The sequence below is a fragment of the Channa argus genome, chromosome 4 (assembly GCF_033026475.1).
Source record: "Channa argus isolate prfri chromosome 4, Channa argus male v1.0, whole genome shotgun sequence".
Taxonomy (NCBI): Eukaryota; Metazoa; Chordata; class Actinopteri; order Anabantiformes; family Channidae; genus Channa; species Channa argus.
This window is the reverse complement of record NC_090200.1, coordinates 29,657,360-29,672,312: the sequence shown is the minus strand read 5'-3', so window position 1 is coordinate 29,672,312 and position 14,953 is coordinate 29,657,360. Positions and strand designations below refer to the sequence as shown.

General features: G+C 37.3%; 1 protein-coding gene across 7 annotated transcripts in view; it reads left to right on the top strand.

The window, feature by feature from the left end:
- The window catches only part of ntrk3a (neurotrophic tyrosine kinase, receptor, type 3a), a 215,954-nt gene that overhangs the window by 70,624 nt on the left and 130,377 nt on the right, over positions 1-14,953 (top strand). For 5 of the 7 annotated variants that reach the window (XM_067502388.1, XM_067502387.1, XM_067502385.1 and 2 more), the window contains exon 4: positions 6,617-6,688. In XM_067502388.1, the coding sequence (XP_067358489.1) occupies positions 6,617-6,688 (72 nt within the window). Of the gene's footprint in view, positions 1-787; positions 866-6,616; positions 6,689-14,953 lie in introns of all 7 variants that reach the window. The other 2 variants (XM_067502390.1, XM_067502391.1) reach the window with 2 other exon arrangements.

The following is a 14,953-nucleotide window of genomic DNA, read 5'->3' as shown; positions in this document are numbered from 1 at the left end:
CACCGCTATTCTGTGTTGTCTAGCTACGCTCTCCCCTACCCATACTTTGCAGTCACTGATTTATTTCAGATTACAACGTCTACATAAGATGTAGCCCACCTGAGTGCTTCTACCCCCTCTCTTGTATGTCACCCATATTCCTGCCTCTTCTGGAAGAAAGTTTTCACTACAGCCACTTCCATCCTCTTTGCAAAGTCTAACACTGTCCTTCTGCGTTCCTGTCCCGAAGACCACACCATCACATTCTCATCACCTCTTTTCCCTTCACCTACATGTCCATTTAAATCTGCAACAATCACCAGTCTTTCACTTCTGGGGATGCTCTGAATCACTTCATCTAACTCACTCCAGAATTTCTCCTTCTTTTCTAACTCACATCCTACCTGTGGGGGTTAACCACTAACACTGAACATCACGCCTTCAATTTCCAGCTTCAGACTCATCACCCTGTCTGATACTCTTTTCACCTCTAGAACATTCCTCACAAACTCCTCTTTCAGGATAACTCCTACTCCATTTGTCTTCCCTTTCTGACCTGTGGTAAAACAACTTGAACCATGCTCCAAAGCTTCTAGCCTCGTTACCTTTCCACCTGGTCTCCTGGACACACAGTATATCCCCCTTCCTTTGCTGCATCATGTCGACCAGCTCTCTAGCCTCCCCTTTCATAGTCCGAACATTCAAAGTTCCTATTGTCAGTCCTACATTCTTACCTTTTCTCTTTTCTATTTGCCTATGCCTTTCTCTTTTCCTTGATTGCCTTCCTCTTTTCTTCTTCGACCAACAGTATCTCAATTTCTACCGGTATCCTGTAGGTCAACAGCACCGGTGGCGGTCGTTGTTAACCCGAGCCCCGACCAATGCGGTATGGAAGTTATTTTCGTTGTGAAAGTCATGATTTGCATTTTTTATTTGGCATGTGTTTTATGTCGGATCCCCTTCCTGACACAACACTTTGTATTTATCCAGACTTGGGACTGGCACAAGAAGACACTGGCTTGTGTCCCCTTGTGGTTGCATTCCTTGGGCTCTTTGAAGTCCAGCCCCAGTTAAACCTTCACAGAAATTATTTAGCACAGCAATGTTCTGAAACTTAGATTGCCCCTTGAGTAAAAGTAGTCAATATTGTCCGAACTTACGTGTGTTTGCACGCCTGACATGTGTGTGGCATGTGTGAATATCATGAATGAAAAGATTTTGTCAAAGAAACACTGAGATGACATATGAAGAGTGATGTTCATATGTAAATGGTGAGTGTCCGAGTGAAGCAAGCTTATGCATATACACAAACATCCACCTCCCTGAGGGGTGAGAGCAAACATGAACATGAAGAATGAGTCATCAGCTTGTGTTGGGCGTAGTCTGGTCCCAATGGGCTCAAAGATCTCATAAATAAGAATCACATGCATGTTACTCATGGCAAGGGAGAGTTTGTCTTTTTTTTCCACATACACAGCTCATAGTGTGACAGAACAATCATTTGGTGTGGAGATGGAAAGCTATTCAAAAAGTGTGTTTTTCAACCTGTATATCGTAGTTGTAAAGGAATAATAAATTAGATTTTCATTACATGAAACTCATAAAAATAAGTTTTTATTTACATTTATTATTGCCAGTTATCATCATATGGTATAGAAGAAGGCACAATAGATGCCTTTGTAAATGGTCTGCACTTATATAGCGCTTTTCTACCTTATTGGTACTCAAAGCACTTTACACTGCTTGTCATACACCTATTCACACTCTTCATTTCACAATCACACACACACTCACACACTGATGGGGGAGCTGCTATGTGGCTGGCCAACACTCACCGGGAGCAACCAAGGTGGGGTTCAGTGCTCAAAGACAATTTGACATGTGGCCAGAGGAGAAGGGGTTGGTAGATGACTGCCTGCACCCCAGTGCACGGTATCCAGAAGGTGGATACCGTGCACTGGATCTTCATTGTCATTGTTACAGCCAATGGCACTAAAAATAGTTGAAAGAAACACCAAAGTTTGGGTTAAAAAAGTTAATAACATTGATTAAATTTACCAAATTGACTGCCGACACTTATGCCACCAACTGCCATTCCTGCTTTGATCACGTTTATACAGCCTTTAAATGTTACCAAATTATCCAAATCTATGATAATATTGTCAGAATGTAACAAAAAATTAGGCAGCACAGTGATGGAATCGTTAGTGCTGGTGATTTAAAGATAGAAGACCCAGGGTTAGAATCTGGACCCTAACCATTGGGTATCAGGTGGGGTAAATCCTGGACAGGTCACTGGACAGTCCATCTCAGGGCCATGCTTGAGAGATTATACAGTATGTCTGATTTGGACTGACAAAGCCTCTCATTTTGATCCCAGAACCCAGAACATTTGTCACTTACAACTAGTGGTTGATCAACATGGGTTTTTCAGTGGCCATTGCTGATCTTTTAAAGAGCAGGAAGGCAGATGTTTTTTTTTCTCTCTCTTCCTTTCTTCACAACTTAAAATATAGTAATGACACAGGAGACTATGTCATAAAATGAACATTTAATAAATATATAGAAAATATATTACATATATTTTATTATATTATATCATAAAAGTCATATAATATAATAAATTTGTCATATAATATAATACTGCCTTTTTAAACCATCAAATACAAAAACTCAATTGTGTGTACACAGCTAAAACTAACTCACTCTTATAAAGGGTACAAAATTTTGTTTTGTTGAGAGACAATGCAACTGTCTGCTAAATGTAATGCAGTACGAATAACAACAGTTTCCTATGTAGAAGTGTTGTGTAAAACTAAATGCAAACACATAAAATGGAAGCAAAGCACTGCAGTGTTTCAGGCCTGTTAAACAGTGTTTCAGTCAGATACAATCAAGATAACTATTTTGGAGAGCTGCATCATTCCCCTGACATGCCACAGACATTCATGTCTTCATAATACACTAATGTTTTGAAAATAATTATCACAGTGTGTTTGTGTGAGTGCGTGTTTAATATCTTCTCTTCAAGGTGACTCTGAAAAGAAACCACGTCTCCCTTGAGTCTCTCTCTCATTCTCACCATCAGTCTCACCTTTTTCTCCACATTTTTCATCTTCTCCCTTTGGTTCTGTTGCCTTTCACTCTGTATTTTTCTATTTCTGTCCCTCTATTTCTTCCTGTGGTCCAACTTTGCTTACTGACGACTCTGCTGAAAAGGACAACAATCACTTTTAACTGCTCTAATTGTGTGACACTAAACAATAGCCCTGATAGAAAAAAAAAATATAGTAGCTTCTGCTCTGATTAAATACATGTCCCAGTGCATCTGTGGGTGTGTGCGTGTTTGTGAGCATTTTTCCAGGTCTAGAGCAGATGTTGCATTATAAGTCTTTTAAACGATTCCATCACCAGTAATATGATTAACATAAAATAAAAACTCAATTATCTAATCTTCTCAAGACATCAAGCTTTAATTTAGTTATTTGCACTGAAACCGTATTAGTGATTATTAGTTGCAAAAAAAATGTACATTTTGGTGAACCTTTTTCTCTATTACTGTGAAACCATAACATAGTTTAGTAACATAGTTTCTAAAACTAGATATAGGAAACCAAAAAATATACACATATTCATTATGTTGGTTGGCCAACATCTTGCACAAATTTTCTGCCTTAAGTCTTTCTACAGTTTTTCTGTAGCATTGTCAGCTATTCTAAAACTGTATATTTGTTCTGTTTTGACTAGTCTTTGACAGAATAAGTGCCGACCTTCTGATGATTTTAAGTTTGTGTATTGACATGACTTGATATTTTCCTTGGAACTGGCTTGTGCAACTCCGAATTATCAGGGTTGCCACATTGTCCTGTTCCAGAGGCAGCAAAGCAGGGCCAAATTGTGATACTACCATTTATAGGAAAAGGTTAAAATACATGAAAATCAAAATAAATAATTTACTTTTGCCAAAAAAATTTGGCAAAATTATTTGATTTGATAATTTTCCACAATAAATGGAATAGTGAAATTTGTTTTATTGGGTTCTCTTTGCAAAGTGTAAATGTTCTGCACTTTTCTACCTTATTGGTACCGAAACCACTTTGCACTGATTTTCATTCACCTATTCACACAGACAATCATACACTGATGGGGAGCTCTGCAGCTGGTTTGCACTCAATGGAAACACATAGTAAGTTAGGGGTTCAGTCTCTTGCTTGCAAAAGACACTTTGACATGCAGCCTCCTGCCTAGTTTTAGACATTACATGAGCACTGGAGGTTTGTCATGTAAGCTGTTTAAAATGCAACTTTATACTGGTACAAAAAATGGTCAAAGAATTGCTGATCAGCCACTGAATCCACTCTCAATATAAATTACGTAAATCATATAAATCAGTTTACAGTAAACCTGATCACAAGTTTGTTTTTCGGCTGTAGCTTAGTTGGTAAAGGCAGTTGTCCACAGACCACAGGGTCAGTGGTTCGATCCCCGGCCCGGCTATATGTTGAAGTGTCTCTGGGCAAAACACTGAACCCCTAACAGCCCTTTCCCCTTCCAAGCTGTGCAGTTTCAGTCCAGCCCGGTAGAAATTGGGGAGGGTTGCATCAGGAAGGGCATCTGGCGTAAACACTGTGCCAAATCAACATGCGGACATAAATACAAACAAATAATTTACGTTTCTAAGTAGTAATAGTTCTAGCAGTCAGTAGGGGGTCTGATGGCTCAGTAATAGACCATTGGATCAAGATGCAGGCTTGAATCCCAATCCACCAGGTGTGCCCCCCCATATGCCAACCCAATGTGCAGGAACACTTTCTGCTGTGGTGACCCCCGAAGAGACAAGACGAAAGCCATTGAATAGTTCTAGTATTCAGTTCTAATGGAATATTTTGCATCTACCACTCACAATAATCAAATCCAAAGCAGGAGACATCTAAAATGATGTACCTCATATTACTTTTTGCTTGTGCCCCTCCAGCACCTTGGCCAGTGTTTTTGAGGCCTGGTTCTGCTCCAGTTTATCTTTAAAGCTAACAAGATGGGCTGGAGGCCTGCGCTGGGTGGGTCATTACTGAGGCAGCAGCACTCTTTATTGTCTAACCATTGTTGCAGGTTTTGTGGGCAGGGGAGGGGTCAAGGAAGCTTGATTTTGGGTTGGAATACTGTGGCGCAGGAGGTAAAGCGGTCATCCACCAATCCCCCAGTTGCTGGTTTGATCCCCAGCTTCTCCGGTCACATGTCAAAGTGTCCTGGAGAAAGACACTAAACCCCAACTTAGTTCCTCCTGGTTAGCATTGGCCAGCTGCATTGCAGCTCACCCATCGATGTGTGAGTATGCCTAAAAATTGCAATGACAGCTTCAAGGTGTTTTTCCTAAAGAAGTCAATTTCAAAGAAGAATTACAGCAACATCAGAAGAGAGGACGAATTTTTGAACCCAAAGGAGCATTTTTGCAGACAAAATGAACAACATTGTGTGTGTGTCTATAGTGACAAAAGAACATGATGGAACACAATGTGGCTGATGGATGTGTTTCAACAATGAAGTAAATGGCACAGGGGATAAAGGGCTAAAGGCTGCATGTCCCTACCCTTTCATCCAACCCAATGAACTGTTAAAAATGTCATCTAGGGCTGTCATCTAGGGAGGAAGGCGTCTGTTGAAATTGTAACCCTTTTGGCTTCACACAACAAAATGGTCGGCACAATAAAGCCAAGCTCTAAACATCCTAATATAGGTGTTTTTCGGGTTAAGGGTTTGCCACAAAAACATCAGGATTAAATAAGGTTAGAGTTAGGCACCAGTCAAGTTCCTCCCAAATTTAGTCAAAAGAACTGATTTAAACTCAAAATAAGCATTTGTGTGACAATACACAGTAATGGGGGAGGTTCCTGGATGTGAAACTCAATCTGATACTCAAATTAATATTGATCCTCTGTGTAATTATATTGCAGGTATTACATACACACATACATATTGACACGGGTTTAATAATCTCATTGTTGAAGACAGTGAGGTGGTGTAGATTCCAATGTGTTTCCTGTTACTCTACATGCCAGTTTGAGCAGTTGGCTTGCTTTATGTTGCCATTGAGATGGCGTTTGTGTTGTGTGTTGCTGAGAGGAGAAATAACTTGTGATTGTTTAAAGTTCAATTAATTTAATATTTAATATTTTAATATTAATATCTGTCCAGATTATTGTCTTTGTTAGTACTATGTGTAATGCTAGCAAATAATGGGATGGCAGCATAGTCCAAAACCTGGATGCTAAGGTAGAACTATAATAAAAACATATTTATTTCCTATTAGAACGTTTTAACTTTATTAGAATGTTTATAACAATTTTTAAAAGTTTGACATGGTTGCACATAATTATGATATTTGAATAAAAAAAAAAACTTTGAATTAAAGTGCAGAAGTGTGCTTAGGAGATAATGTTATTATTAAAAAATGCAAAGTATCATTGGTCCAGACTGTAACAGAATCTGCAGTAGACACCGTTATTAATGCTTTGTATGTGTGTGAATGACATGAAATTAAAACTCTTGTATACTTACAAACAGTAACTCCTTATGAGCTCCTTTTGTCATTTTGAAATGAAGCTCCTCACATTTGTCTCATTTTTATTCTGTCCCTTAGAAACCTGTCCAAAAACCCCATGCTTACCACGTTGTCCTGGCAAATCTTTGAACATCTGCAGCTCTTTGAACTGTAAGTTAAACTCTGCATTTTCATTGCATCATGCACACAACACACTATCAATGCCCTGTCAGTGTTGCAAGCACAATCATTGTACTGGGTCAATCCAGTAACCAGAGGTGGATGGATCACTCTCTGGTAACAATGACTTTTTAGTGTAAAAGTTCTCTAACCTGAAAACAGATATTAATGAACATTTTCAGACTTCACTGAGCCTTGGTTTGATGAGAACTAGACTCTTGTTTAATAGCCCTGATGTAAGAAAGTGAGAAGAGTGATACTGCAGGACATGTAACCAAGCATGGTGACTGGATACAGTATGTTGAACTGTTTGTGGCTATAGTGAGAAAAAGCTTGTATTTTGTTTTCATCAATGTAAACATTTTGACTGCAGCAACCACACATGTAGTTTGGACAGCAGTTTGGGTTTATTACAGGTTTTCACCATGATCTACCAGCACTGATCTGAATTAGGGGGCCATGCAGTGATCATGTGATCAAACACAATGAGGTGCTAGACTACAATCTACCAAAAACTACCAAAAGTGGTGCCAGGTAGGAAAACTGGTGAACTAGCCACAGGGTCATGGGTGACTAAGGCTCACTGATGCATGACTATATCCAGTAGAACTAATGCGGCTCATATTACTGAAAAAGTTGGTGCTGGTTCTGATAGAAAGGTGTCAAATAGAGCTGGTTGCTGCAGAACAGTCAGAGTACCAATGCTGATTTGTGTCCTCAACAAAAGTACCTACAATGTGCATGTGAGCATCAGAACTGGAACAAGGGGCAATGTAAAAAAGTGGTCTGGTCTGATGAATCCTGTTTTAACTTATGTGGACATTCAAGTATGTGTACACTATTCATCTGGTTAAATGTTGAGACCAAGATGCACTGTCTGAGTAAGCTGCAAGGAGGCCCCACCTTGCATGTTAGAGGACTAAAAGAATCATCTCCGACACATTGAAGGATGGGTCAGAGCTGTTCTGGCGGCAAAAGGGAACCTACTCAATATAAGGCACCATAAGCCTATACTGAATTAAGGAATATATGATGATATAATCAAAATACTTTGTATATATAAATTAATTAAACAAACTAAATTTCTATACATATATTTCCAGACTAAAAATTGTTTGCGTCTAAAAATGGATAAAATTAATAATTATTTACTAAACATGCATTTTTAGTTCTTCTTACGTTTTTTTACACAACTGTGGTACATAAAATTTTATTTGCATTGTCACAAGTCATTTTCTAATAATAATCCTAGCACTCATTTCGAGTTAGGAACTGAGTGTTCTGTCAGCACCGGGGTTAATGAGAGGGTTTGGTGACTATGCCGCCATAAAATAATGACAGACTATGAAAATAAAATGCAAAGATGACGATTAAAAACTACTGTTATTTCAATTTAGCTGTGTCTAGTATTTAAAAATTTACTTTTTATCAAGTATCACTTCACGCTATTCTCAGTGTATGGAAGAGGTAAAAGTGTTTAATGCACTAGATAACAATGTGATGAAATACAGGGTCTGGGTGCATTTTATTTCTGAGTATATATTTTTTCAATGTAGCAGCAACACTATACAGTAACGAATGTCTAATTACTACACCAAACTGATAATAATGTATTTTTTATGAGTATTTTGTAGTATTTATTTCACAGAAGTTGGAATCAGCTTCTTTATTTTGGCGACTGGATTTGTCATGATGTCAAACCCCTTTGTTGTAATACACTTCGTAAGCAGGTTTCATCATTAAGTCATTAATGTCAATCAGGAAAAAGCAAGCAGGAAAGGCACAAGACAAAGATGATAGATAGTAGACAAAAGTAGATAGTACTAGTAGATAGTACACAAAATCATTTGTACAGTTACATGTAACAGAAATGCATTAATGATCAAATTATTATTACTTTATTCCTCTTATCATAGGTATGATTAAAACACAAGTTGTTATTTTTATAAAATGTATTACATTTGATGATAAAAAAATGTGTTCCATTGTGTGCTGCAAATTCTACTGATTTTATTACATACAACATTTAACATCATCATCAAACTTTAGACCATAATTTAAAGACTATGATTTTACGTGTGACTTGTTTTGGAAACAGTCTTTTTTTACTCATTAACTGTGGATTGTACTTATTGTTGTGACTCCAGCTCAGAATATTGGGATTGCAAGCACCAATGCCTGTGAATGTAGGTATTTGTGTCACAATGGGAAGGTGCTGATTAAACTGGCTGGGATATTTAAAGCAGGGCTGCTGGAATGCAAATTTTTTGATACACCTGGCATTTAGCCAGTTTTAGCTGCACTGTACAGATAGGGTAGGACACACACATACAAAAACTAAAACATATATATTGAAACAATGACACATACATATTTACACATTCTTTAAACTATAGGAAAAATAAATAAATTATTTTATTAAATTAAATTGCCCTAAATTTCACCTCTTTCCATCCCTTACTCTCCATGTGTCAGTAAACTTAGTAATTTTAGTTTTTTTTATAATGTCATAAATAATTAAATGCAACTCTCCATCCGAGAGAATTAAAGCAAATAAGTGAAATCATTATCATGAAAAAAACATCCAGCAGAAATGGTTAAGTTGCAGTCTTTTAATATAAATCCTCTGAGTTATATTCTATGCTACATGTGTTGTTGGAAGATAACAGTGTTAATCTCTATGAGCCACTTAGCCACTGAGGCAAATTGTTTCACACATCTGGAAAAGCAGCTGGATCACTGAAGGTGGTGCTTTTTCTTCTAACCCCAGTGTGAGGGATTATATGTGGATGTGCGACCTATAGAAACTTTGAAACCCAACGCAGACTGACATCAAAACAACTAGTAGCTCAGTTTTGTGATATCCGCAAGAAGTACCTGCTATCAGAACTACGCCCTGATAAGGAACAATACAAATACTACGGCAAAGGGGTGAAATATCATCATCCCCACAAGTTCCATGTTCCAAGCCCCAATAATAATAAGAAAACTTTAAGCAAGAGCAGTTGACCTGACATTGAAGATCACCTAGAACCTCTGTGGCCAATACCAAGACTAAAAGTACCTTCTGAAAATCTACTAGAAAATGTGAATGCAGCACTATGAGCAATCCATAAAATGACCATCACTAAGACAACAAACTGATGTTCACCACAGCACCCATTATCCTTGAGATGCTTGGCTATAGGTTCAACATGAGACATAAGGAGTAGTATCCTCCATGGACAAGGAGAATGGAGGCTAAGACCTAAATTCAAGTTAAAGGTTTTCAGTTAAAAGTATACAATAGTTACAAGCAAACCCTTTTCTATTTGCTGTAATCAAGAAATTGATGAACCAGGGACATTAAATTATGTGTGTTGCTGCACATATATCAGTAGTCTGTAGCTTGGACTAATTGCTTGTTTGGAAGGTGTTCTACTACCAGTTAGCCAATTTCAATACTATTTGTACTCTGGCACAACAATCAAGCTGTAATAAGAACAAACGGATTACTGAAGGAAGAATAAAAACACAGAGAATAGGTTTGTGTCCAGCAAGCAGTAACATTGATTTGTGTTTCCCATTACATTATGAGATGATGGAGAATGAATAAGTGGTTGCTATGGAAACTAGAACAAGTGCATTGTTATTTTCTCATTGCTTCACTACAGTTTGATCTACATTTTATCATAGATGGAGAATTGTTATTAGATGGTGATGCAACAGAGAAAAAGCAGAAAAGAGAACAGAGCCAACATGGCATTAAACTAGGGATGTTGCAGTACAACTTTTGTCCAGACTGAGTACAAGTGCATGTGGGTACTTGCCATTATGGAATTCTATCTGAAATGCTATTTGGAAATCATAGAAGCTGTTTCCTTCATGCTAAAGAAGAAAGGAACCACCCAATTTATTAACAGTGCATTAATACATCAACATGGGGAACTTGCACATCTTTGAAAACTCCATAAATGCCATATGACACACAGTAGGCAGGTTTTGGGTGGGAGAAGTCTCTAATTTTGGTTGAGAAAAGGATTTAATAAAATGCTCCAGTAGCAGCTTTGACAGCTGTGCTTTCCTCTGTATTTATAACAGCTTTTCAGCTTTAGCGCAGCCTATCATACCCAAATCTATGAAATGTCAAAATGTTTTCCAGGCACATCAATCCTTAAAGTCAGGCAGTGCTTGTGTATCAACATCTCCTGGTCCAGAGGTGCCCTGCTGATTGTGCAAAATAAAGCCTCACAAGAAGCATCCATTAAAGGTCAGATAGCTATTCCTCTAACTGCTGTACACACTGCAACCTTCAGTATCTCTTTGTGAATGAGCTATCGTGCTATCAAGAATGTATTCAGTCTGCACTTCACAGTATGACTGTGGGTGAAAAAAATATACAGATTTGGGTCTTGTTTATTTGGATTACATTGTATTGTATGTTCTATAGCTATGTTCCATTGCTATTTTGAAATAAAAAGTCTCTTCTGTATTTCAACTCCTCATTTGCAATTCTCCTCATAAGCAATTTCTGAAAGTGCACATGAAGAGCATGTTTCTATTGAAATTGCACCCTTTTAGCTCCAGGCACAAAAATGGCATGTATGATACAGAACTTGGTAAAGAGTTTAAACCTTATGCTGACATGTGTTTTCCTTTAAAGTATGCACATATAGCTCACTGACTCATATATATATATAAAAAATGTTTTTCACTGTAAAGTCTTAAGATTTTAGCAAATATATCCCTCAGTTCAAAAAACTCCTCAACACTGTCAGAAAAAACATTTTAGCTCAATTCTGCACATACCACCATTCAGCCAGAAATGACCACATGAAAGGTTTGCTATTCAAGACATTACAAGAAACAATCATATACTCATAATCAAGCACAGTGCTCTGAGAAAACCGCAATATACTACAAATGACGGAAACAATATGTCTGCATGGACAATTGACAATATGTAACAACACCCTCTAATTTAGCTCCCACATGGCACCTGCCATGTTTTGAGGCTGCACTAACATGGCAGCTGGTGTACCACCTCATTTCTTTATCTGTAATTACTGGTTTAGTTGGGTTTAGGGATGAAAACACACTAAGTTTAAGTACTATGTAAAGAAGGTTAGGTTTAAGGAAAATATCCAAATAACTTTGCTGTGGATAATCAGTCCTATGCAGTCCTGTCTCTTACAAATTATGTTTCTATGCAACTACCCAGCAATCACATATATATTTTTGTGAGGAACCTGATTGCAAGCAAATAGTTTATAGTTGATATTAACATTAATCTAAAGTTTGCTTTTACAGACAAAAATTCACACTCACTTAAGTCTTTAAACAATTACATTTACAATCTTGTTTTTGTTGCCTAAACTTAACCACCCACAAACAATATGTTGCATTACTGTTAAGTGCCACATTAATATTATATTTTTATCAAAAACATTTTTATGTTTGCAGTTTAATTGCATTGGACTGAAACTAGCAGCAGACCTAGGTTTTCCCCTAAGGATGGATCCTCCTCAGACAAAATATGATTAAAATGGCAATTTTTACATAAAATAGAAACAAAGAGTCTTTCATCATATACAGTATACTGTCACATGTATACTCACCTGGTCTTATGCTTACATAAATTATTTCCATTTCTATTTTTTAAACTATTAGAGGCACAGAAACGGCTGTACAGAAGAAGTTAAACATAATTTTCCCGCTGTCCTAACTCTCTCTTCCCACTTGTATTTCTGTCCCCACACTTTTAATGAAAGTGAGAGGTTATCTGTCCTATGTTAATCAGAGAGGGTATCTGCACTACAAAGCGGGACAACTCATTTACATCACACTCCTCAGGTGGATAAGGGAGTTAATTAAGTTGGTGTCAGAGGAGCAAAGATTTCGTTTCCTGCATGTTGTCAGAAAAACTCAAATCAACCCAGGGGGTAACTACATGATTTTAAGGCCTTGAAGAATCTACTAATAAAAAGACTTTAATTAAGTTGGGCTTTCAGGGTGCCACATAAAGCTAAGTGTTCCACTGTTGAACGAATTGCCAGTTGACAAGATTGAGAGCAGCACAGTTGTTTTATTAATATGTCGCTATGAGAAACAGTAACACACACACACACACACACACAAACACACTATGTGAACATTGTTTTTTTCTCATGATTTAGTAGTAAATAATAAAAACACACCTTAAAAGGACCTCATTATTACCAAACAGGATCCAAAAAAAGTGAATAAACAAAAAGAGTAACTGCAGTAAACCAGTAAACTTCTATTTGATGCTGTTTAGGGTTAATCGCTGATTAATATGCTGTTTCTTTACATAAAATGTTTCATTTTGCCTCCTACTGAATTAAATGATTAAGTAAATGATCTGTTCATATCTACAAATGATACAATGAACTAATAAAAACAAATATAGAAAATAAATACAAGACTAACATAGCTGTACAATGCACCATTGTTAGATTTTTAACGCTTTAAGAAAATCATCAGAAGTCTACAAATTGATGTCAGACCCTATGAAAAATATGAGAACCAGTGATTTTTGGTCCAGTGATGTGTAGTTTGATAATAGAAAGTAAAAGTTAGCCTTTAGCATTAGCTTTATTTTTAGCTGAGTTGATCAGGATTTACAAGTTGAACTCAGTTGTGTTAAAAAACATGTTGACATTTAAAACATCCATAGTAATATAATGAGTAATAGTAATACTGGAGATCAAAACAAAACATGACACTCAGCTCATTAACTTTCATCACACCAGCACAGTCTGCATTTCCAGAGTCTCCACAGTATCCAGCAAGAGAATAAACCACAGTGAACTGTGCCAAACCAAACAGAAGTCCTTCCATTTACACTGACCCATAATATCAGCAATCAAAGAGCAATCACATTGTTTAACTTTAAAAAAGTCATACTAACATAAGCCTCTTTCACATAGGAACAATGTCAGACTAATGCTTCACAAATGTAACAGATTTTTGTTCTTATATACACCACCTACCCCTCCAGATAAAGTGCTGAGAATTTCAGGTTTCCAGCGCACGTGTTAAAGAGGCTTTAAACACTGCCATAGTTTCAACCAGTGTGTAAGATCACACTTTAACTTGAGCAGAACTGTGTAGAGATCTGTTCAATATTACCCAGACTGACACTGGCTCATGTGATACTCAGTCATGCCCTCTCCATGGGTCTGTAAAATAACCCTCACGAATAGCTTGAAGGCTCCCTGGCTCTCTGATTGAGCTCTCTCTGCACAGCTCCCAAGGCACCGCAGTATAAAAAAATACAAAACAACACAGGAAATGTAATGAAGGGATGAGTTGACAATTTCAAAATACACTGATTGGTTCAGTAGAATAATTTGAATTAGAAAATGCCTCATGCAATGAAAATGATCCTCCCTGCAGTATTCACAGTCACAAGTGCTGTTTCATACAGAGTTTGGGCACCCCTGCACTCAGACACTGGCTGAGAGCCCACAGGGATGCAGGCAGAAAGGATTACACTGAATTACAGTTTTCACGAATTTGCTACTTTTGTGCCATTTGTAAAGGTCTACAATGTCAAACGTCACATATATAAACCTCACATTTATAAAATACTTACATTGTACATTCTTTTTATACTCAGCAAAAAGGTACATGCAGCAGGAAATTGGGTAGTAAGGGCAATGGATAAAATGTTTTATAAAACCATATTTAATTTCCTGTCACTCTTTCTTTTCACCTTAATGTAGCCAGTGTTATTCAAATGATGAGAGTAGTAAAGCAAAGCAATGCAAAAAGATTTATGAAAGTAAAGATATGAGGACAGCTTCACCAAAGCTCATCCTACTCCTGCAGATAGCATCGATACCCTTCTAATTGAATCTCTTTACTTTTGTCATTTTATAAGTCTACTGTTCTTTGGCTGGCACTAAATTGTAAAATCAAGTAGTGTCACACCAGACATGCTAATGAGAGCCACTGAATCCAAGCCAGCAGACTGAGAATAACAGACACCAACACAATGGTGTTGATTCTGAGAATAGCTTGTTGCAGTTTTTGTGTCGGCTGAGGTTCTATTTTTTATCAGCAGTAACACCTCACTCTACACACAATGTACTGTGAAGTGTTACAAGTGTGGGTGTGTATGTGTGTGAAAGAGTGAGAGAGAAAGGGACAGAGAAAAAGAAGAAGAGATAGCTCGCCTGGTGTTAATCAGATGTTATCAGAGCATAAGGCATATCTGTAAAAATGATGAATATGTGTTTTATAACTCTTCTT